Genomic DNA, 26,232 nt, shown 5'->3' with positions numbered 1-26,232 from the left:
ATGACTCACTTAAGGCTCAGATAATGGTTAACATTTCTTAGCAATAAAGTATTTTTAAAATTAAGGTATGTACATTGTTTTTTTAGACATAACACTATTGCACACATACAGTACAGCATAGACATAACTTTTATATCCTCTAGGAAACCCAAAACTTTATTCAACTCAGTTTATTTCCTTTTGTTTTTTAAAGATTTTATTTATTTATCTGAGAGAGAGAGAGAGAGAGAGAGCACGTGCAAGCATGAGCAAGGGAGGGGCAGAGGGAGAGGGAAAAGCAGACTTCCCACTGAGCAGGGAGCCTGACAAGGGGCCCAATCCCAGGACCTCGATCCCAGGACCCTGGGATCATGACCTGAGCCAAAGGCAGACGCTTAACCAACTGAGCCACCCAGGTGCCCCACACTTCATTTTATTTCGATATTTACTTTATTGCAGTGGTCTGGAACTGAACCCACAATATCTCCGAGATATGCTTGTATTGCTTTATTTGTTTTATTTTATTTATTTTTTGTTATTTTATTTTATTTATGATTTATTTATTTAAGAGAAGGGGGTGCTGAGGGAGAGGAGAGAGAGAATCCCAAACAGACCCCACACAGAGCTGGAACTTAATGTGGGGCTCATCCCACAACCCTGAGATCAGGACCTCGAGATCATGACCTGAATCGGTCAAAACCAAGAATCGGTCGTTCAACAGACTGTGCCACCCAGACATCCCTGCCAGTATTACTTTATTTTATTATTATTATTTTTTAAGATTTTCCATTTTTCAACAGAGAGAGAGAAAGACAGCAAGAGAGGGAACACAAGCAGGGGGAGTGGGAGAGGGAGAAACAGGCCTCCCGCTGAGCAGGGAGCCCGACGCGGGACTCGATCCCAGGATCCTGGGATCATGACCCGAGCCGAAGGCAGACGCTTAACGACTGAGCACCCAGGCGCCCTGCCAGTATTACTTTAACCCTCATCTTGAGGGTTAAATGAAATAGCACATATAAAGAACTTAGAATTGAATCTGACACACTGTGTGATCAGTAAGTGTTAGTCAGTATTAATATTATCCATGGCTTTTGAATTATATAAAGCAATGACTTCTCCTTTTTGCTTACACTGGTTTAAGTTGGGTTTCCATCACTTGCTACCAAAAGGGTCTTACCTAATACAATTAACCTAAAGTATAAAGTCCCAGAATATACGGGTTTATGGCAGGCCAAATTCCTTTCTGTAGGCTGAGGCAGAGAAGGAGGATTGAATTAACTGAATCTGGACCATCTGGCTCCTTTTAGTTGATGTCATCAGTAATTTTACCTGAGTAATTTTTCCAACTCCTGGTTAGGAAAAGTTTTCTCATACCATCTTATTTATATTCACTAAAATCCTCCTCCTTCTATGTTGTCGGTTAATAATATCCTGGTACGATTATTTGTTTTTTATAAAAATACAAAAAGTGGGGAACCACACACTAGAGAGAGAAAATGAAAGAAATATTTCTATATTTCTATAATTAAAACATTTTCTATTGTTTTTTAGGTCCTTGGCCTTAAGCTGGAAACTTTTTGCATACTAGTTTAGAGTAAATAATATTATAACTAAGCAGTCTACGTGCTAAATCGCATACTTTCTTGGTGTAGATTTCTGGAGGGATATGCAAGGGATTTGCATGTTTAATTCCCATTAGCACCTGTCACTGGGATTTATTATCCCAGAGTTAATTCTCCACTCATTGCAGCCAAGAAAAAGGAAGCCCTTGTACATGGATTTAAATGAGGCTTTTTATTTTTCAGAATGAGATGAATTCCATGTTTGTTCCTCAAACACCTGCAGTATTCCAACCCTGAAAAAGTCATATTTAAATTCATTTTTGGTGAAAATTTCCCCAAACTCGAATTTATGCAATAACTAGAAAAGCCTGTTCATAATTTGAAATTTTGTCTCAGAGAAAAAAAAGGTTTCAATCAAGGACTTCGCTAGGTTTTAAAATTCATTGGCTCTCATTCTTCCATTCAATATTCAATAGATATTTATTGACCACCTATTATGTGCCGGGCAGTTTTCTAGGTTCTGGATACAGAGTGGTGAAAGCACTAGGAAAAAAATTCCTCCCTTTGAGGAGCCTCCATTCTATTGGAGAGTATACATAAATACATATACATAAACACATACACATAGGCATATACATACACACATATGTATACGCATATGCATACATACACACATACACATACATAGATGTAGACATGTATATACATGTACATACACATGTTTATATAAAAGAAGTGCTATATGGAAAATCAAAGCAAGTGAATGCAATGGAGTGTTAAGGGGTATATGATATTTTAGGTTGTTGGTCAAAGAAGATCTCTCTAAGCAAGGATACTTGAGGCCAGATTTAAGTGAAGTCAGTTAATAATCCTATGCTCAGAAGCTTATGCAGCACTTCATTATCTATTTCATAAAGAAAAAAAAAATTCAGGCAGAATGTTGGTACACAAGGCAAGTTCCATCTGCAACCATGGATTGTAGGAAACTCTCCTGCTTAATAAAGCTGATCCATTTGCTGGTACTTTTCCTGTCCTTGTTCTTGTGCTCTCACTCTCCCCTCTGTTTTCCACCTCATTTCTACATGCCATTTCTCAAACCATTCTCCTGCCCTCTTTAGGCTGAATTTCAGTATTGAACTACTTTTTTCTTCTTGTCTCTTCCTCTTTCCTTCAAAGAACTAATTTCATGCAATATCTGTCCTTGAGCACTTCGATGTCCCAAACAAGATTATGTAACAATTTAATTCTATTTAACTAACTAGACTTTGAGGATTCTTTCCTACTGAGACTTTTTGACAATCAACCAATATTGATTGAGCACCGACTATATATTGGGCTCTGTCCTTAAGAGCTGCGGATGAAATGGTGAACAAGGCAAACTCTCTGCCTTAAAAAGAGTGAAATTCTAGCTAGAAAAGATAAGCAATGAAATTGTAAATGAATAAACAAAAAACTTTTAGATATTGCTACTATCACTATGATAGTGAGTATATGTGAGGATTTCTTAGTAATTAAGCTGCTGTCCTTCCTGGAAAAATTGTAAAGACAAATATGAAATATAATCATAAGTCCTTCTGGGGGTATAATCCTCAAAATAAATGATGGGTATGAGCTGCCTAGCTGCACTGTCCATCATAGTGGCCACTAGCTGTGTGCCTATTAAAATTAAATTAATTAATTACATTAAAATCCCCAATTCATACTAGCCACACTGCAAGTGCTCAGTAGCCACATGTGTCTAGTGACTACCTTTGGGAGAGCATAAATGGACATGTTCCTCATTGCAGAAAGTTCTGTTGGACAGCATTAGTCTAGATAGCATGCAGCTGATGAAACTCATCCATGGCAAGACTAGCAGGTAACAATTTTGTGTCAGGCACTTCTCACATCTTTAACTCATTTCTCGCAGAGCCCTATAAGATAATTACTGGTACTAGACCTATCTTACAGATTAAGAAACTGAGGCACCTAACTTTATTTTTCAGTATCTGTCAGCTAGTCATAAGAAATGCTGAGAATTGAACCCAGTCTGGAGCCAGAAGCTACCCTTTTACCAAAAGATTGTGATATCCTGTATGGGTAAGGGAAGGTGAAGAGGGTAAAGAAGAGATTTTAGCATGACAGGCAGTGCCTCCGTGGGAAAAAGAAATGGTCAGATTTGTCAGTGTCTTTGCCAAGTCTGACCTTTTCAGATCTACCGGAATCATTAAAGACAGGTCTTATTGGCTAGAGGTTCAGATGGAGCTTGGCAGGCAGAATCATGGAATGCTAGCACTGAAAAGAACTTTAAAGCCATCTAATGAAATATTTCACAGATGAAGAAACTGAGACATGCAGTTTACCTGACCTGTCCGGGATAACAGAGATCACAAGCCTCCTGTCTGTGTGTGTGTTTACACATTGCCCCCTTGGCACCAAGAGCTTAAAATTTCCCTGATATATTATTTATTATTTGTTTAGAAATGTACTAATCTTAGGAAGTGGTTTTCCTCTTCCCAGAATGTTGGACTGTCAATGTGTATCGACCTTTTTAACCCATCCACTTTTCCTTTTGTCTACCCTGTCATTTTATCCACCCATTCTTACATTCCTCCTTCGTCATTACAAGAGATCCATAACCTAGCTACCCAGACTAACTATCCTTTCCTTAAAAAATTAATTAATTAATTAATCAATTAATTAAAAAGGTAAAAAATTCATAGCAGTTTGAGTCCTTACACCGTTAGGAATTTGAAAAACATGTCATAGGTTCCACCATCACTTTAAGTGCATGTCTACAAATTTTGTTATTTTGTTGTGCATTGTTTTTGGGAGTTTCCGTGCCAGGTCTCACCTCACCACCCTTTACATACTCAACATTGCCAGCCACCAGGATGCACGCAAATAAAGCTCTTTTGAAGAATGAGTTTTCCTTTAGCTTTTGGTTTCTGTTCCACTATGGAGAAGTCATGGGCACCCAGAACACTGAGCAGTCTGAGTGGCGCTGACGACCCCAAGATTGCAGCAGGGTTGGGACACACACTGCAAAAGCTTCTTGCCTTCTTCCCCACCACGCAGGACTTCAACTCGAGCCCGCATCCAGCTTAATCAATCGCAAGACCCCAAGTCAGTCGTAGAGCGAGTCCAGTCCCGGGGAGTCTGGCGCAGGCTTTGCTGGCGCCGTGGAGAAGCTGGCAGGCGGCGGGCTGAGCTCCAGTGGACTCAGCCAAGAGGCTCGGGGCGCGCCCGCTGCGCTCCTGGAGTCCGAGTCTGGCGCACCGCGGGAGGCACGCGCGCTCCCACTCTCCGCAGCCGCCTCTGCTGCCCTCAGGGTTCTCTCGCCCAGGCTTCCGCCGGTAAACCAACAGCCGGTCTCCACCTCCGGCGCCGGGCGCGCATCTCCCTCCAATCCTTGCTTACATAACGCGGGCGGGCGCGCTCCCGCCGCCGCTTACCCCCCAGCGGAGTTGGGCTGCGCCCTCCACGCCTCCACGGAGAGCGCCTCCGCGCACCCGTGCGCCCCAACGCTAGGAGGTGACCCTCCTTGGCCACCCAGCAGCGGCAGCCTGGACGTCCCTCCGCTGGCGTGAGCACACTGAGATTGGAGACCCGAGAGCCCCACTGTGCCCAGCTCCCTCCCTCCGCTCCCACCTCCTCCCACTTCTCGCTTCCTCTCCCTCCGCCGCCTCCCGCCACCCCCCTTGCCTGTGTGCGTTCGGCACAGAGGAGGGGACCCGGAGAGCAGTCCAGGCTCGGCGCGCGGCGGAGCTGCGGCTGTTCCTGCTGCTGGGGGGAGCGGCGAGGTGGCCGCCTTGCGCCTCCCCGGACTTCCCAAGTGGGGGCAGAGCCGCAGCTCACCGAGCCGCCAGTTAGAAGGCACAGGGAAGGAGGGACCGCCAAACTCCTCCTCAGCGTCTCCTCTCCACCCCTTTTTGGCTCCTGCCCTTGGAGAAAGTGGAGTGTGGCTCTTGGTTATCATTATTTCTTCGGACTGCTTCGTGGTGCACGGATTCAGCTGCTTCCCAGTGGGGTTTTCCGCAGTTGGCGCGTCTCCCTGTGTGGTTCTGGCCGGCACACCTCTGTCGACGATGAGGAAAGGTCTACGGGCGACAGCGGCCCGCTGCGGACTGGGACTGGGTTACGTGCTGCAAATGCTCGTGCTACCTGCCCTGGCCCTGCTCAGTGCCAGCGGTACCGGCTCGGCCGCTCAAGGTAAGAGACTCCGCCAAGCTCCGCGGCCACCTCCCTTCGCTTCTTCCTTCCCTCCTCCTTCCACTCCTCCTCCCCAGTTCTCCTGCCTTCCTTAATTTGCCTCGTTGCTTTCAACTGGAAGTCAGTTCACGTTCCTCTTTCCCAACTAGTCAAGAAGCTTTGGTTATTCTTTTTAATCCATCTTCCGAGATGGGCACGGATGGACCAGGGACGCACACGGGGTGTGGACCTACATCTGTCTGTCTCTGGGCATGTGGGCGCCTTTTGCACTTTCTGCTCCACACTCACACGTTGTTGCATATTGGTCACACAGAGGTTTGCAGCGACTCTCGGTGCGGATGGCTGGGTGGCATGCCATAGGTACACCCTGATGCGCAGAGGCTCCCCGCGCTGAGCATAACTGGGGTTGCGGGATCTTCAGGGCGTCCCTGAGCACGTTAGACGCCGACGGGCGCTCAGCGAAGGAAATGTGTCCATTACCGCCGAGGACCCACCAGCTCCGGTGCCACTCTGCTGCTGCTTGGGGCGCTGTGGACATGCACAGCGCACCCGGACCCGCCACCCAGCCAGCGGCAGGCCTCGGGGGGTGCACGCCTCCACACTCTTACCCTTTCCGAGTCTTCCTCCCAGTAAGCCGCGGAGAAACTTAAAACCCCAGAGCTCTGGGAAAACGGACTGGTTGTTCAAAGAGCAAACTCCCCCGGGTAATGGGCCAGTTTATAACTCTGACAATTTAATTTAACGCGCCTGAGCTTTAAAATAAGTGACCGGGGCCGTGGGCAAAACAGGGGTTGGGAGAAGAGCGGTCAGGAGTGGAGGGTGGATAAGGAGGGAGGGGAAGCGCGGGGGCTGATTGTCTTCTTGTCCCCCGAGTTTGAAGCGGTAGCGGCAGCTTCCAGCCTTCCGAGCCCAGGAAGCCGAGTGGAAGGGAGAGGGTTAGGAAAGAACCAACGCTGCCCCCTCTGGGGTCTGTTTCGCGTCACCTGGGCCCCCAACCTTGTGGCCAAGCCAGCGCCCACTTCGGTCTTTTCGACCAGTTTTGTGGAAGTCGCTGGCTTAGGGGAGGCAGCTGTTTTTTCCTCGGGCGGGGGTGAAGGAAGCTTATGCAGCATTCGGAGGTAAATTCAGGGATCCCATCATCTCGGTTACACTTCTTTCCAAATTTGGAGAGCAGAGGAGGTGCGGCGATAGCCTCGAACTCCCGGGGCGTTGCTCGGACACTGTGGAGGTTCCCAGCTGCGTTCCCTCTGATTTGCGAAGGGTCTTGGGGGAGAGGGCGTTGGAGGTGGAGGGGAGCGCTGAGCGTTAGCGAGTGTGGTCCGAATGAGGAGGTAAGTGATTAGCAAGGCTTTGTGAATTAGTGATTGCTACTTCGGGAGTAAATTTTCCTGCTGCCTAGCTAAGTAGCCACGCTCATAAATCCTTCCTTCCCTTCTTACCAGATGCCTCCCATCCTCGAGGTTCTGCCCTGATTTTCTTATGCATACTTCCAGAGCTCATCTGCCTGTCCATTTTACAAAGGAATCGTATGAACGTGTTGTAGATTTCTTGAAATTGGTAAGAAGTTCTCTGGGTAGCAGCCAAGGGTGTTTAGAGAGGAGTGTTTGGAAGTTTAAGCGAACAACCTGATGAATAGTCGTGAAATCAATCGCGTGACTCCCTGTGGGATTCGCCTACTGTTATTGGGCGCACAAAGGACCCAGCCATGGGGTGGGGTTCAGGTGGGGGTCGGTCGGGGGAGGACTGGGCGGTGAGAGAACCTTTTGGGAAAAGGACAAGTTAAAGTCCCCAAAGATGCCAAACAGAAGCTATAGGATTCTTGCCTAGAGCTTACTACAGCAACATTAAAAGGACTGGGTAGGAAAAAAAAAATCAATAAAGATAATCCAACAGGAGATTGTAAGTGGATTAATATTGAAAGAAGGGAGAAGAGATTAAATGAAAAAAAACCGCTCAAGACAGACTGAGCAAGCTAACTGTGCCACTTGCACTTTTTTACAGACCAGGCAATCCAAAGATGGGGCATTGAACCTGCTCCTCTGGTCTTAAATGGAAAAATAAAATGTATTCTGTAGGGTATATGCATTTCAGTAGTGTTCCTCTCCATTTAGTTTGTTTAGTTATTCCAGTTGCTGGTGAATCGACTGTTTGGATCTTATGGTCTCGAAAGACACTATACTCCCACTTTTATTTTTGTTAGCCTCCATGTTTCAGGACGCCGGCTCTTCCTGTGTTGTCTGTTAGATATTAAAAATGTAGAAAACACCAAACTCAGCTACTATCACTAGCACTCTAACCCATTTCCCAGCCTGCTTACTATTGAGACGCTAGTACACTTTCTTCTCAGAATCACACTTTTATATCAGGCTGGCGTTCAGACCTCCTTTTCCTTCTAATATCTTCTCTTTTCTCCTCCCTCTTTGGACTAGCACACTAGGGAAACTGAAGATACTGTTGCTTCCTCAGGTATGATTTTCATGTGTTGAACACTTAAAGATGGAAATGATCTATTTTTATGAATGGAACTACATATGCAATTAAGATGAGAAAGTTAATTTGAGGACTTGACAATGTGGATGAGATTTATTTATTCTGTTGTTAGAGAAGTACTAGAAAAATTAGCAGTTTTAAGAAACTAGTATGTCTTCAGAGGTAGCCCCCCCAAACACACACACACACACACACACACAAAACCAACAACAGATGTTTAAGATGAAAAAAGAAGCATAATAGGTATTATTTGTGAGTGTACTATATTTTCTAACGGTAGTTTAAATGAAGACAGCAGTCATTTTAGTTAGGTCCTTGGGAGATTCTCCAGGCTTTAGGCAACAACTTTCTCCTTTCTGGCTATGCCTTAATTTTTTCATTCAGGATTGCCTGAAATTCCTAGCTCCAGGGGGAAAAAAAATTGTGTTGTTTCTGACTTCCAAGAATGAAAGATTTTAGTAAGTAAAGAGAGAGAGAGAGAGAAACAGAGACAGAGAGTGTATTTGATCAGTGTGCCTCAGAGTTAGTGCCCTCCTGTTTTAGAAATGCATTTGTTTCTGGATTATCACAGCATTGATATTCTGCTTATCTAGCACCAACTAGTGTTATGAGTGTTAACATCACCAAAGTCAGAAGAGAAAATTAATGAAGACTCTAATCATATTGAGACTATTTGCTATTACCAGAAGTTAATTTATGATGTTTTTTAAACAAATACTTCTTCCTACAAAAGAGTAGAAACTACTTTCATGCATTTATGCATATTGCTGTGGTACAAATAGACAATTGGCACAAAAGATAACTGAATTTCATTACAATTATATCACGTATTTTCTCCATTTTAGGAGCAGAGTAAATTCATAAAATCACATTTGGAATTTGCAGTAAGGAAAAGTATCCTTGCTCAAGGAATGCTTAAAATGCCTCAGAGGACAAACTTTTCAAATCCTTGCAAAGAAGGAAGAACTATTAGATTGTTAAAATTCACTGATTCCTTAGTCTTCTTACTGTGGATACTGGGGATTCAGCATTCAACAAGACAGGTTCTTTGACTATCTCCCATTTTAGTCTGCGAGCTGGATGTCCTGATCAGAATTCATCCTGATCTTTTTTAAGCAACCCCCCCCCCCCAAAAAAAAAAAAACGTAAAGGAGGCATGAGCTCCACCAAGGCAAGCCCTCCTAGCTTATTTGGAATTACTGTTGAGACTTAAAAATAACTGTGCTCTAATGTATGCTCCCTTCTCCAATTGGTGCCAACAGCCAGAGCGTGCTCTATTAGGCCTGAACTGCATTTAGCACTTTTCTGATTTAGGTCATGGCTTTGCTGGAGCAGCAGAGGGAGTCACTCTCAGAAGGAACATTAAAATTACAGGCTGCAACCCCTCCATATATATACAGGGGAAAAGAGTGGGGGTGGGGATTTAGCCAGAGTCCTTGCCTTGTGATTTTAACCTACTTTTTTTTTTTTTTTTTTTTAGTTTGACTTTTGTATTTGTGGCAGTTAAAAACAAACCTGGTTACATTTCTCCACAAATTAGAAACCTGTTAGCTCCTTGGGATAGTGTATGATATTAGAAGTAAAATTCTAAACAAACAACTGTTGTGCACTTACTATGTCCCAGACTGTGCTCTATTTGTCAGGGACACAATGTCGAAAGAGACAATTTCAGCCCTCAAGGAAGACAGACTTAGAAGCATATAATTATAATGCACTTTCTGAAAAATAACAGTCAGCATAGGTACAGTACTTTCTGGATTCAAGTATCAAAGATAGTGAACATAGGTCAGGGTAAGGTTCTACTGGGAGTAGTGGTGGGGTTTCCAAAATTTCTACACAGAAGAACTTAAGGATGGCAATGTGGTTTGAAGTGGGATGTTCTAATGCCGTGTTAGCATTGGAACTGTCTAACTTATGTTAAATCTTAGTTAAATTTAATGTATATTTGGTCTGGCTTTGAGGAGGCACAAGCTAAGTGTTGTTAGTTGTATGTGCCCATTCTGCCGATTGGCTTAGTGTTTATCAGTGTCCCCTAATCCTGCTTCTACCACCTCCTAATTCTGTTCCTATGGGTGAGTTATTTAGCTTCATTTGTGCCTCAGTTTCCACCAATGTAAAGTAAAGATAATATATACTACCAGTCCTATTATGATTAAATGAGTTAATACATGTAAATTGTTTAGGGCCATGCCTGGCCCACAGAAAGTAAACATTATTCTTTGGCTTCTAACTCTGTAAACCACTGGCAAAGAAATCTAGAAGGTAAAGAAACTAAAGGTCAATAATTTTGAACTCAGACTAGGGATTACTGCAGACTCTGCTTCGCCAAAAGCAACAAATGAAGCTGTCTGAGGAGATGTCCCAAAATAGATCACTGCAAACTCCTGGACAGTGATGTGCATGGTTCCTTGAACAGTCAGTCAGGGGGAAGCTCTCTCCCTTCATAACCCCATTTCTTCCTTTCTGCTTTTTCTGGGAAAATTAACCTAATGCCAGTTCTAAAAATTCCATTTTGAGTCACTGCCTGTTTAGTCCTGGCTGCAAGCTCTACCCTTGACTTTCTATCTTTACAATGAATATTGAAAGATAACTTTTCATAGATCATAAACACTTCTGTGGGGAAAAAAAAAAACCAAACATGCCAGGCTTTCAGATAAGGGTTTAAGAAAAATCAACCCTTTATGCAAATGTCAATAGTTTTCCTTTAAAAAAATGGCAAAAGTGTATGGTCTAAAGAACATAATTGAATGCATGTTAAAACAACACAAAGAATATATTATATGTTTAAAAAAAGAAGAAGACAGTAGGAAGGGAAAAATGAAGGGGGGGAATCGGAGGTGGAGACGAACCATGAGAGACTATGGACTCTGAGAAACAAACTGATGGTTCTAGAGGGGAGGGGGGTGGGGGGATGGGTTAGCCTGGTGATGGGTATTAAAGAGGGCATGTACTGAAGGGAGCACTGGGTGTTATATGCAAACAATGAATCATGGAACACTACATCAAAAACTAATGCTGTAATGTATGGTGATTAACATAACATAATAAAATAAAATAAAATAAATAAAATGTAAAACAACACAAAGAAACATAGAAAAATAGGTTGACTCAAAGGCAAAGCAAATTCACCAAGACTTTTCATTGCTCGAATTAAATTTGCAATAGAAAGTTTCAGTGTCATAATTTAGAACAACATGGATAATCTAGATAACATATTTTGAAACTTTCACATTTAATTAATTCTTGTTGTTTAATGGTTATTTCTATTTGTTCATGTTTAGTGGGAATGTTATTTTCTGGCTAACTTTTATGATAACACTAGGGATTTGTGGGGAATTTTATGTTACTTAGAGTTAAGACAGGTCTTTTTCTTACAGTATTTTCATTTTGCTTTTAATTTTTGATTGCTTATTCTACACTTATAGATCCCCAGATTTCTCACTTGCTTTCTTTGTTATCCTAACTTCTTAAAGTTATGTATGGACTCTTCTTTGATTTCATATTTTATTTGGATTTGGTATTGCTTATGTATTTGTGGAGGAGGGCTACATGAAACTGAGACCTTGGGTATTGTCTCAGTATTGCTTAGTTCAGGGATATTTCAACTAGAACAGAGACTCACAGAAACTCAGTGCTGTTTTTTATGTGACTTTTTTAAAGTGGGGTAAGTTTGCCTTGAGCAATATTAAAATACTGTCTCCTTTTTTCTAGATCTTAAAAATAAATCCAATAACTGAATAATTTATAGTTTTCTCTTATTTTAAATATTTGTCATCTCCACATTTATGAAGATTTTAATAAAAACATCTTATGGTAATAATTTTATGAGCTAACAAGACCAGAGATAGTAAACTTTTTTATTCTTTCTACCTGATTAGAGCTCTCAGAAGAATTTTTGCCTTTTCATCAAAACCTAATACATATATTATGTTGACAATATTTTGATTCTTCATAAAAAAAATCTTAGAAAATACTGTTCTATAATTTCAGGTTTTTAAGAAGAGTTTGGGTTGAAGTTGTAATGTGGTTTCTCATCTTGAGCATTCTTGCCCCCACAAAAGTTGCTACTTTGGGATTATGTAATAAGGTTTTGAAATACGCAAAGAATGTCTCCAGATTTTAGAGGTACCTAAAACATATCCAGCCTTCTACGTGGAATTTATACTGTTAGAGTTATGGTAACATTTATTAAATTGAAGTTATAATTTGGAAAGTGAGCTATAGCTTTGAAAGTGCCAAATATGCAGATATTTGTCCTTAATGTCATTATACTTTTTATTAGCAGTGAGCAAAAGTGCTTTGTGTGGCAAAAGTGAAGTCTAATACCTGAAAACTCCAATGTTTGGGGAATACCCTCTTTTAATTAAATAACAAACCATATCTCCATGCAGCGTGGTAGGGGAATGTGAGAGTGAGGGGAACTAGGTGAGACTTATATTGGTGTGCTTGTTAGAGTACTCATTCTAAATATGAAGGCTCAAAATAATCATGTTAACTGATGATAGTGACTAATCAAATTTAATTCCAGAGTAACCAGTCTTATTTATTTTAAAATGTTGTGAAGATAGGAGTTTACCTTCATTAATCATTGTCATTTGGGCCCTGTGGCTAGTTTCATTTCACAGCAATTATGAAAGCCATAAAAATGGCTCATGTAGATAAACATGTATTATCTTCTCTTCTACCCAAGGAGGTTAAACAACAGAAACTCCCTCAGCACATTTAACAGGTTTATTGATGAATGCTAACATTTCTGAGTTTTAGTCAGTGTCTTTTTTTTTTAAGATTTTATTTATTTATTTGACAGAGAGAGACAGCGAGAGAGGGAACACAAGCAGAGGGAACAGGAGAGGGAGAAGCAGGCCTCCTGCCCAGCAGGGAGCCCAATGCCATGCAGGGCTCAATCCCAGGACCTTGGAATCACGACTTGGGCTGAAGGCAGATGCTTAACGACTGAGCCACCCAGGTGCCCCTTTAGTCAGTGTCTTAATTGATTATTTAATCATGAACTGCCTGAATTCAACTATATTTTTTTTTTGTCTTTTCTGTTGTTGTTTTTTTTTTTTTCCTGTTCGGAAGAAAAACCTTATATATGAGCATTCCTTTCCAATAAAAAACAGATTAGTGCTGGCATATCAATGCCTATATCAAAATACCTGTATTAAAATACATCTGCAGCCCACTTATAAGGGCAAATATGTCCATGAATGGAAATGCAGGTGTTTCTAAAAATTCAAGAAAATTAGTGTGTATAAAATACAAAAGACTAGCATAGAAGTAAAGTATACCATTTGCATAGAAATGTAATCACTTTAAATTAATTCATAACGTATATTCTCCTAGACCATGGAAGTTTAGTGCAAGGTGATAGGGTGTGTGGTGCGGTAATATCCACTTATAACTATAAGCATAATGAATTACATTCATGTTTAAAAGTACAGAGAGCAATTTTGGACAAATCTAATCTCTGAATTTGCAAGTTTGTTCCTTGTAATCAAATTGCATATTTTAAATCATTCTCCTATCTTTCTGGAATTTCCGGAACTTAAAAAAAAAATGTCCTTTCTACAACCAGATCAAAGAGTACTCTCTTTAACAAGTGGTATTCCCTAACTTTTGCAGGAACTAAAAACCATCGTCAGTGACAAAAGCACTGCTGTTTTATTATATGTGATTTCCAGAGTCCTGTATTATATCTGACCCAAACCAAGCAAATAACCAAATTACTACCACAACAAAAACTTTATGATTGGGAAGATAGAGTAAATAATGGTCATTTCACTTTGAGCATTATGTCTGTGTGAAGTATGTTGACACTTTAATTTAGCTTTTGATAAGGGGAAAATGATATATTTTATCTTCCCCTGAATGAAGAGTTTGCCAGATATACACATCGTAGCCACCCAGTGGAAGTGCTCAAGTTTAGCAAGCAGCAATCTTGAAGTCATCCTAAATAAAACAGTAATTATGACTGTCGTTTCCTTTAGCAACTTTACTTCTTCCTTCTGGGTCTCCATAAGATAATGAAAGAATATAAGCTTTAAAATGTATTAGGAATCAAATTCAAGGATGCAAAGAGCCTAAGACATTTCCCTCCCAGGCTACCACAGCCATCAACAACAGAGCATGCAGCTTGGTGGAAAACAGAAGCCTATTTCAGTAACTGCTCTCAGAAGCTGAGGAAAAACAGGCATGTTCAAATGATTTATTATTTTTGCTATCCAGAATAGAGACCTCAGATCAACATTTCATCATAATATTATTCAACAAGCCCTCTGACTTGCAACTTTTATCTAAAGAAGAGTGTTGATCTGCACTGATTTCAGTTAACACAGCAGAAGAACTTGGAAAGTATTTAAAAGGTGTATACTTGAAAAAAATTATGTTTGGATTTTATTTGGACCTGTTTGAGCAGGATGTGCTTGAGAAATCTAGACTTAATTAGTGGGATACTGATATATGGTGTCTGACAGTCTGTTTCACTAGTAATAGAATATATAATTAATCCTCCAGTGGTCATTATAAAATGCACTCTCATTTCCTGAACTACTCTGTTAAATATTGTCATTAATAAGAATACAAACATTGTAGTTTAAATCTCATGTACAAAGAAATCCAATAGCATTTTTAGAATTATGTAGGAGTTCTTTGTTTTTTTTAATTTAAATTCAATTAATTAACATATAATGTATTATTAGTTTCAGAGGTAGAGGTTAGTGATTCATCAGTCTTATATAACACCCAGTGCTCATTACATCACGTGCCCTCCTTAACGTCCATCACCCAGTTTATGTACGAGTTCTTAAGGACAGTTCTTCAACAGAAAAATTGCTTAAGTGGAATTTTATCTTTATGAAAGTATCACCAATGTCTTTATATATTGATCTTTATATATTGGTCTTTATATATCGATCAAAATACTTATTTTTGTCTCGTTTTACATGCACATGCATATATTTATGTAGAATTAGAAGGACCACAGTGAAGAGAGTTATAGTTTACTTACTGTAACATAACGAAAAAATTAAAAGGATGACTAGGAAAAGTTTTAACAACAGATATGTTTGTTTTCCCAGTAGGGTAGTGGTAATCAGTTTATTGGATTTATTAGAAATGATGATAACATGAAAGGTACATGTCATTTTTTATTGAATTCAATAACTATAGAATTATTTCCTACGGGGTATTTCCAGGCAGAGTCTTAATGAAATGAAGAGTTACAAGGAATAGACAAATACAGTTCAGTAGTTCCCTGTGAGCCTGTATATGCTGGCACAAATTTGTGTGTGTGGTGTGCGCGCGCACGCATGCACGTGTGTGTAACTATTTTTGTTTTAGGAGAGTTTTTTCGAACAGCTTTGGCAATATCTTTAGAAAGCAAAGAGAACCTATCAAAAAATGAAAATAAAACTTACTTAGAATAAATTCATAAAGGTAGTCATCGAATGGGGAAGTGAGTTCCACCACTGCTTTCTAACTGAAAAATTATATTCTACTTTTCTGCAAAAGTTCCTCACTCTCCGCCAGGTGCTAAGTCATTTGCATAGTGTCCAGTAGAGACACCTCTGTCTCATTGTCGCAGTGGCTTATCTATAGAAACGAGTTTTCTTTTTCTTTTTTTTCTCCTATTTTCCAAGTGACAGAAACTAAGGGATACCCACTTTCACTGCCTTATTTCAACATGTGGAGAAATTCCCGTTGTTTCCTACCCAGTGGACTATAATTTGTTGTCCAAGGGAGAACAATAACTTCCATGCATGAACGGGTAAAATCTTCATCCACATGCATGCGTCCTTCTCCAGGTACCCTCCAGGAGAGAGATTTCACTGGTAAGCACCCTGCCTGAGGTGACCTCTCTTGTGGGCTGATCGACAGAGAGGTCAGTTGTGTGGTTCTTCCTTGAATTCTGTGATGATTTGTTTCAACTTCTTAGTCAAGTGTGGAGTTATGTTTCCAGACTGCAGAATTTTGGTTTTCTTGGACTCCCTTAGATGCTGTGCAGGTGGCTTTATTTCCAGGTATCTCTATCACATCCACTGAAAACTTTATATAAATGAACAAAAATATAAAGTTAACTGAGGGGGGGAAAAGTTGTTACTAATGAAAGAATACACAGAATTTCACTCCAGATAGAGGAGTAATATACTTCCTTGCTTATATTCAGTATTGTATTAAATGCAGATTAATATGTAAATACTTACATGATACATCAACACATGAATACATATTAATTATTGCCATACATTTTCACATCACTTGGCATTTCTGAACTAGAATTTTAAAAGGTGCAAATAAATGCTAGGGTTCAGAATATTGTCTTGTATGTTCTCTTATCATATGTGTCATACATTCTTGGATGATATTGGGTTCTCATAACAAAATATGTAGGACTCTGCTAAGAACGGCAAAATAAATAATAATGCCTCACAAAGTTTTGTGATTACAAGCCTAAATGCTAATGAGGGTGGTTGCCTGTTTAATGCTGAATTGCAAGGTTAAAAAGAGGGTCTTAAAGATAACAGCAGATTCCAGAGTCCTTGAGTTTGTTTTGCATTCAGTGACAGTCACTAAATTAGGGAAAGGAATGTTCAAACAACACACTTGAGGAAAAGTGATTTTTATAGAAAGGAGCCATTTCTGCTAATAGCCAGTAACTGCACATGACCCCTCTGACATTAAAAGTCCATTAGCTAAGCCCAGTTTAAATAGCAGCTGATGCAGTGTCAGCTAAATGTACATTGGAATTTTTTCATATAATGCAGTAAGAGCAGTTCTATAATTTTTTTCTAAAACTACATACATTAAGTAAAACAAATGCCATCTGATAGTAGTGGCAGGGCTGCTAATAAACAGGCAAAGACTTGTGATGAAACAAAAGTAACAGTCTATATAACAAGAAGATAATAAATGGTAGTGATGGTTTTAAAAGGAAGTCTGAGAAAAATCATAGAAGCTTAAGCTGACATCCAGAAAGAGTTGTTTCCTTAGAGCACATAATAACGTGCCCTGCTTTGAGACACTCATTTTAAGTGATGGGATTTTTTTCTGTTTTTTACTATTAACCACAATGTTTAGGTTTTCAGTGCATTTTCAAACAACAGGAAGGCCCCTCCTTAGGCACCGAGACGTGTGGGAGAGTAGGGGGGACACAAGGTGATTGAGGAAAGAGACCAGGGAAAAAGTGAAAACAGAGGTACATGTGTTACTATTTTAAGGTTTACTAATATTCGAGTTACACACTAAAGATGAAATTAGTGTTAATATTTTAAGGTAATGACTATGATACTATTTTTAAAAGCAATATGATCTTTCCTGCAATGAAATCAAAAGTTAAATTGTCCATTTTATACCCTCCTCTCCCATTTTTTTCCATCTTTTGGATATTTTCTAATCTCCATTTAATCATCTGAAAGATAAGATGTTTTACTGCAAATTATATTAGAATCCAAGAATCTTTAATAAGTCGTCTTAAAGAACTCTCAAAGACAGCATTCTGTAACTATAAAGCCATTGTGGAAACAAAGTGTGAGGGTTGCTTAGTAATCTAGTGTGTTGAGTTGAGAACAGGGCCGTAATTATCAGTGCTGCCATGCTTACACAACTATAAAGTATTACAAGGACCTCCATGACGACCCCCCATTATCAGACCATTAGTGAAACACTGTTCAGGCAACAGTGGGGAGCCCTGCTAAAGCTTATAACCTCAGTCACTTGGGCATAAGCTTTGCGTATATTTTCACATGGTCATTTGGACTCTCATAACACTTTTAGTACTCAGAATTATTTATCAATTTATTTCTAAATTTGAGAATTTATTCATAAACTTAAGTCTACCCTGAGACATTTATTTATAAATTTTAGTCAAATCTGAGGCATCACATCATTTGTTTATTTTCTTACTTATTTTTAAAAGTCAATTTTTCTTAAATGATAAAAAAAAAAACACCTCACATAAACCTGCATTGCTTGACAATGAAAAGAAACAAAAGACAAAAAAGGAAAAGAAGGACTATTATTTAATCCTAATGGGGTGGCAGAGATCTTCTTTTCATTCAGATTTTCATGCAAGCATTACTTAATAAAGTCAAGAAGTATTTTTTTTTTGGTGTTTTTAACTGTTTTAACTAGGTTCCGCCCATTGTAAAGGCTTGTTTTGAATGAATTGGAAGCTTACATGGGCAGAGTTTCTGCAATTAAATTCCTAACCAATATCCCATTTACTACCGTATTGCATGAGGGACTTGATGACTAATTTCATCTTTAGTGTGTAACTCGAATATTAATAATAGATGGAAATATGCCTCAGTTCAACCAATGGCTTTGGCTTTTAATTCTAAACCCACTTTATTTTTTTCAGACTACAACATCTGCTAAAAGTGATAATTTTCTGTATGTTTTTCTTTTTCCATCATAAAACTTAATTCTATCGCAAGATGATAAAGAATATTGTGATATTTGGCCACATGAAATTGTGTAAACATTTAGGAACCAGTATTATGAAATCGAATTATGTTGGAAATAAGATGATTCTGGACTGATTGAAATAGGACAATTATAATATTAGAATTTGGAATAGATTTAGAAAAAATTACCCTGCAACCCCGCAATGTTAATACACTGTTGCTTTCTTGGGTACCTGTACAAATGTATCTTTTTTTTGGTATGAAGAATTACATTTAAAAAATTTTGAGTGTATATAATAAATAGTATGGCTTGGTGTGAAATTGAATTTATTTATGCTTGGAAAACTTTTTTTTTTTTTTAAATAATCTCTGGGGCGCCTGGGTGGCTCATTCAGTTAAGCTCCCAGGGACCTGAGATGGAGCCCCACATGGGGCTCCATGCTCAGCGGGGAGTCTGCTTCTCCTTCTCCCTCTGCCCTTCCCCCCTGCTCATGCATGCTCTCTCTCTCTCTCTCTCTCTCAAATAGATAAATAAAATCTTAAACAAATAATCTTTGATGATGCCTATTCTTTGGTGTGATTATCATGACTGTTTAGAATGGTGAATGGTTTCAGCTTTCTCTTTTTTTTCTGTTTTGTAGTTTTACATTTCCTTTTTTTGACTGTCAGGGACTTAAAAACATATTTGATGTATGCATATGTGTGGACTCAGTAATCTCCTGACACAGGAAATTAATCCAGATTCACTGAAAAAACTTGGATGTCTACAACCAAGAGTGTTCATGTGGTAACTGGGCTAGGGAAATACTATCAGCAGCTTTTATGTCAACCTCGTGGTGAAGGGAAATAAACTGCGAAACTCAGTAGAATATCAGAGTGATAATAGTATTTCCACCATAGAATTGTGAGGGTGTACAGAGTTATCAAAGGTGAGTAACAGAACAGTGCCTGGGACCAGATAAGCATTTAATGTGCGTTAGCAATTGTTGTTGCTGTTGCTGTCGCGTTTTCATTACATAAGTCTGTGCTGTACAATGATTGTCATTTGGCAATGCTATGAAAATAATTCAACGTATCACAAGAAAGAGAGGATTGCACTCAGCTGGGAGTACCATCGGGGGAGAAAATGCCAGATGAACCAATGAAAACATAACTGTCACAGGTAAAATTCTTACAAGAAATTGGTAGATTTTAAAATCACATTTTCATCCTCGGTTATGAAAATTTAATGGCGCAGTAACATTTTTTGGAAAGTCAGCACATGTTTGTTTCAGTTTTATGGACAATCACGTTAACGTATTTTTTTATGCCAAATTCTGACTTTAGAATATATTCTATTAAAACTAGTATCGAGAGGTGCCTGGGTGGCTTGGTAGGTTCGGCATCTGACTCTTGATTTCAGCCCAGGTCATGATCTCAGGGTCATGGGAGCGAGTCCTGCCTAAGACTCTGGCTCCTCGCACTCAGCGTGGAGGCTCCTTGTCCCTCTCCCTCTGCTTTTCCCTTCACCCTGCCTTGAGCGTGCCCTCTCTCTCAAATAAGTAAATAAAATCTTCAAGACAAAAAGCTAGTATTAAATAAACTTCAATGAAAAAAATCAGTTCATATTTTCCTCCACTATAATTAACTTTATTGTAAAGACAAATATAGGTAAAAAGGCTAGGGGGAAAAAAAGCAAATTCTTAACTTTTTGCTAACATTTAAATTCTGTCTGGAGGAATAGAAGCAATTAAATTTCTTCACTTATGTCAGAAATTGTAACACACCAAAACATGTACTGATCTTAAGGTAGAAGCAAAATTTATTAAACAACTTTCTGAGCAAGGTCAAAGTTTTTACATGTGCAAGGGTCTTATTATAATACAGGCAAAAAAGAGAAATTAATTAGATATCAGACTCCTAAATATATATGTTGTGACTGACATTTATTAATTATGTTAAATGCTGCATTTAATAAAGTATTTTTCTAATGGATTAGTTCATGAACCAACTGTAGCTGAATTCTATAGTTTCCCAATGGTATTACATGTATTATTTATGATTTATAAGGAGGGAAAGGGGACAGGATTCACAAAACAGTTCTGTTTGAAAAATGTTTTCCAGCATGTATTAAAAAAATGAAAGTTGCTTAAGTAACAACCCTATTTGGAAAAAAAATATGGACATAGAAAATGCTTTCAGCTACAAACAAATTCAGTATTACACTTTTTAGTTCACAGACATTAAATAATCCCTTTTGTTCTTTTGTTTTATATTCTCTAAAATGCTTCATTGTAAAATTAAAACAAGACAATACATAAAAACTTTTTTATCAAGATGTGTCAGATTTGATAGGAAGAACATAAACCAAACATTAATAACCCCAATCAATGCAGTTGTACACCTTTAGCAAATAGAATGTAATACATGCATTATTAACTAAATAAACAAATAGGGTAACTCATTCACTGCGCCAAAATGATATGCACACAGGAAACATTTTAAATAGACATGTAGAACACTGATTCCTTCGTCATTTTCTTTAACCGGAAAGCAAAGTTTAACATTTTTATTTTTTAACACTAACCCTCCTTCCTCTCTTTCTCAAGTTTTGTGCTGTAGGAAACATCCAACTTCTTACAGGGAAAAATAATAATTCTGGAATCAACAGTGTGGTTTAGTCCAACATAATTATAAAAACCTCTTGTATTTATAGGATCTTATTCCATTTAAAGAACCCTACAGAAGCAGCCTAGAATGTTTTTAATGATTGATTAAGCTGCTTATTTGTTTTTGTTTTGCTGTATGTAACATTTGGTTTGTAGTAGTTCCCTTTAAAGATTTCCACTAAAAAGGTGAGACTTTTTTTTTTTTAAGATTTTATTTATTTATTTGAGACAGAGAGAATGAGAGACAGAGCACGAGAAGGAGGAAGGTCAGAGGGAGAAGCAGACTCCCTGCTGAGCAGGGAGCCTGATGCGGACCCGATCCTGGGACTCCAGGATCATGACCTGAGCCGAAGGCAGTCGCTTAACCAACTGAGCCACCCAGGCGCCCCAAGACTGTTTTTTATAACCCCTTCTTCTAGGCTATCCTTGGTTTTTTTTGTTTGCTTTTTAGTAAACATAAGCTTCTCAAAACTCTAATTTTCTGAACATTAAACTATCTTAGGAAGTTCTGTTGTGTGGTTAATGAGGGTTGTTTAAAGAAATTGATATAAACAATATCTATTTTGTGCCAGAATGTGTGTTTATTTGCTAGTCTTTTGTTGCGGGGTGGTGGGGAAGGGAGCAATTCAGAAAACCAAGTTGTTATAGCAAAGAAATAAAAATTAAATTATTTCATAGAGTCATATATACTTAGAGACTTTATATATTTATGTTTGCAATCATCTAAACATGTTCAACGCCTTTATTTAAAAGATTTATTTATTTATTTATTTATTTATTTATTTATTTATTTGAGAGAGAGAAAGTGTGTACAAGCGCGTGCCTGCGCAGGCAGGGTGAGGGGCAGAGGGAGAGGGGGAGAGAGAGAGAGAATCCTCAAGCAGACTCCCTGCTGAGCTCGGAGCCGGAGGTGGGGTTTGATCCCAGGACCCTGAGATCATGACCTGAGCCATAATCAAGAGTCCGAGGCTTAATGGATTGAGCCACCCAGGTGCCCCAAACACGTTCAAACCTTTAATGATGTTTTATTACAAAAGATGATATATATTACTTAAATATGCTTCACGTATGTCCATGTCTCCCAACTGGATCACTGAAGGAGGTTCTTCCTGCTTCTTGTTCTGCCCCACTCTCATCTGTCCTCCACACAGATGTCAGGCACATTCTGACCAATGTCTTCAGTAGGGCTACCCTTTGGTGGTTTTCCACTGTGTCTAGAATCAGATCTAAAACTCTTAAGGCTGCTGACAGAGATATTTGTTCTTACCCTTCTAACTTCACTACTGAAACTCCTCTATGTTATAGTCTCCTCAGACAGTTCACCTCCCCCAAATCTGGCACCGGATATTCCAGTGCAGCTCTAGGAGGGAACATCCTTCAGAGATTTTTTAGCAAGCTGGCAGAGTGAGCATGGTGGCTTATCCTCTTTGCTGTGAACAAGTGTTCACGCCTCATGTTCCATCCATTCTTGGCTGACTTCTGTTCCATCTTTTTGTCTTAGTTTAGATCTTTATTCCCTCATGAAGCTACCTTTCAAATCCAACTGTAGCAATCTTCCCTTCCGTTCGTCCCCCAGCTAGCATGACAGCATGCAGAGGACAGGAACCATGTTCTTCATGGAATTTCCAGCATGTGACATGGTGCTCGACACAGACAGTTGGCATGTGATACAGATCTTTTGGATGATGTTGGATGAATACATATTTTGTTTATGCATAAATTACATATCTTAGAGGGGCTTTTGGTGATGACTTATGGTGGTGGAGTTAGTGGGGAACTTTCCAGGTTCTCTTCATCATCCACATCCGAAAGCTATTGGACAGTGAGCTGAATATGAAGTTGTTAGGTGGAAAGTGAGGACAGACTCGGGAGTGAAAGTTCACCATCTCTTAGAGGCTACCTACAAAGTCAAACTCCTTACCCTTCCTTCAGAAATTCATTCCTAACTCATATTGTCTGCCCTGTAATTCAGGGCTAGTAAGTAGTGAAGAACTTGGTTGAAGGAAATAAACCTCAGATAATTGATGAGTAAGCAATGTGATTACAGTTGGACTCTAACAGGTCTGATCAAGTTGCCAAAACACAGAATGGGGAGTTAAAAAGGTTTACAAGTCAAATAGCACCCCAGAATCCCTGAGAACCTTTCTGATTATTTAATTATAGAATTCTATCATATGGAATACTGCTAAATAAATTGATTTTTGTATCATGTGATGAAATGGTTTTATGTTAGGATTATTGTTGTTGGGAAAACTGCCCTCTAGAGTATTTCTTCTTCTTTCTTTCCACTATAAAGTAAACCAGCCTCTTGTATGGATCTTAGTCTGTTAAGGCTACCACAAGAAAATAACACAGACTGGGTGACTTAAACCAAAAAGAAATTTATTTCTCACAGTTGTGGGGGCTGGGAATCCATGATCAAGGCGCCATCATGGTCATGTGGGTAAAGACCGACCTTCCTGGTTCATAGATGGTCATCTTCTCTCTGTGTCCTCACATGGTGGAAGGGGTGAGGGAGCTCTCGGGGATCTCTTTTATAAGAACACTAATCCTGGGGCGCCCTGGGTGGCTCAGTTGGTTAAGCATCCAACTGTGGCTCAGGTCATGATCTCAAGGTCCTGGGATCAAACAGCCTCTGCTTCCGCCTCCCTCTCCCTAGGTCTCTGAGCTCAGCAGGGAGTCTGCTTGTCCCTCGCTTCTCCCTCTGCCCCTTCCCCCGGTCCTGCATGCTCCAGAGCTCTCCCTCTCTCTCTCAAATAAATAAATAAAAATATTTTTAAGAAAGAACACTAATCCCATTCATGAACACTCTACTCTCATAACTTAAGCATCTCTCAAAGGTTCTACCTCTGAATACCATCATCTTTGGGAGTTAGGATTTCAATATGTGAGTTTGAGATGGGGGACACAAACATTCAGACAAAGCTGTATGATAGTGTGAGTATGAGGTGGTGGGGAGGAGTTTGGGGGTGGGTCGAGTGGCCCAGATTCAAGAAAATTAAATCTGTTTTGGAGTGCATAGGAAACCTAGTTGTTTCCTTGTAATTGATTATGGTTTTTAGACTAGAAAATAGTGTAGTGAAATGTATCATTATATAAAGCATTATTGAATCAGATATTCTCGTAGGCACGTTTAAGGTGACCAAAATATGTTCTGGATTATGCTACATTGCCAGCAAAGAGGAAATTATAACAAGTAACTGCTTCTTTTTTGTTAAGACTTCGGTAAACACAGACCAGACTTGTCCTGAATAATTACCGCAGAGAGCTGTGCAGTGGTCTTTAACTGGTAGTTGTTTGTAATCAAGCAGCCTGAACCTTGCCTTGACATAAAGCAGAGGAAGTGGTTAGGAGACAGACCTGTAATTATCAGCAGCAGGTGCCCATAATGGAATGCCACAGAGATGTTTAAAGAGGCAAATATGACTTTAGGAAGGACTTCAAGACTGTCAATTTAGACCAAACAACATCTAACTAAAAACTGGCTCAAAAGCAGTATTAAAAGAATATTATTTGGGAAACAAAAGAAAATGAAATAAATTCCCTTTATGCAAATTATCCTCTTCTTTCATATGCCTAAATACTATGAAGATATGAATCTAAACAAGATTTGACTCCATCTTCAGAAAAGGGATGATTTAACAACAGTAGACATTTTTCGGTTATTAAAAGGTTTAAGTTGTCAACAAAAGCTTTGCTCTTGTTCTCTATTTTAATAAGTAACACGTATTTATTACAGTTTATCACATGACAAATTGAATGAATGAAAAATTAGTTTCTTTTTAAAATGATTTTATATAGCTTCAAAGAACATCAAATCATAATTTCATAAAAACATGACAAATAACTTTTATTTCAATTATGTAAGTTAACAATCTTCTCCATTGTCATGTTTAAGTTGAAGAATAAAAACAAAAGAAACTCTACTTAATGGAATCCCAAACTTTCAAATACATTTAAAGTTTTACTAGTTTACTATATATTAATTTATTAGACATTTGTTAACTGATACACAGAATTTCACCTTTCAGTGATAACATTTTTTAATTTACACCTTTTTCTAAAAGAAATAGAATATCTTCATCCTTTCTAAGTGGGACTTAGAATAATGACCCAAGCAATAAAGTATATACAATAAAAACTTGTAATCAAGCTAAAAAAAACATTAAATGTAGACTTATATTGCCAGCCCCCTCTTAAGACATGCATGTAACTAAGTTGTTTGGTACTGCACTATTATTTCAGTATTTTCTTCCATCTTAAACTATGGCTTATATTAACTTACAGGAAATTCTATTATGGGACGCATAGATAGACTGAAGAAACCCAACAAAATATAATTATAATTGCCATTGTAGTGCTTTACATTTTTAAAGAGAGAATTTTCTTTTACTTTCTTTCCAAGTAAGCATACACTTTGGCTGTTTTTTTGTTGTTTTTGTGGTGGGAGTGAATGAAACTCATGGAACTAAACACCTTCTAATGGAGAGAGGAATCATGATCTATCTTATGGCCCCATTCATTCTCACATGTGCTTAGCATGTATTTTGGGGAGTATTTGTTTTCCTGCCCAGTGTAACCATATACTTATCACTATAAAAACAACTGGGTAAGTCAGTCATTCGCTGCCCTTGCCAGAAATGCCTTCAGCTTTCCACAGTAGTTGTATGTCAAGATCCTGCCCTACTTAAAAGGAAGACATAAGATTTATTCTGGAAATTTACCAAGACAGACCAGCCCTCAAAAAATGTGAAGGAAAAGATCTCTGTAGCTAAATCGAAATAAACTTAAGTCACATTTGATGCATGATGCTTAAGATAACTCCATCCAAAAATATATATGCGAGTTCTGAGGGTCTTAGTTCTTGTTCAAAGTGGGCACCAAATATGGAAGAGAGATTCAAGAATTACTGAGAAACAGATGGATTAAAAAAAAAAAAACAGGGGACAGTATTTTTAT

General features: G+C 39.0%; 1 protein-coding gene across 1 annotated transcript in view; it reads left to right on the top strand.

Annotated features, from left to right (window-relative positions):
- Window positions 1–5,384: 5,384 nt before the first annotated feature.
- UNC5C (unc-5 netrin receptor C) overlaps window positions 5,385–26,232 on the top strand; it is a 347,498-nt gene continuing 326,650 nt past the window's right edge. The window contains exon 1 of the mRNA XM_045880727.2: window positions 5,385–5,732. Within this exon, the coding sequence (XP_045736683.1) occupies window positions 5,609–5,732 (124 nt within the window). The 5' untranslated portion in view covers window positions 5,385–5,608. The remainder of the gene's footprint in view (window positions 5,733–26,232) is intronic.

Source organism: Mirounga angustirostris, unplaced genomic scaffold (genome assembly GCF_029215605.1).
Source record: "Mirounga angustirostris isolate CCGP_5_RB_7025 unplaced genomic scaffold, mMirAng1.0.hap1 SCAF_2, whole genome shotgun sequence".
In the NCBI taxonomy this organism is placed as follows: Eukaryota; Metazoa; Chordata; class Mammalia; order Carnivora; family Phocidae; genus Mirounga; species Mirounga angustirostris.
This window is presented reverse-complemented; position numbering and strand designations above follow the sequence as displayed.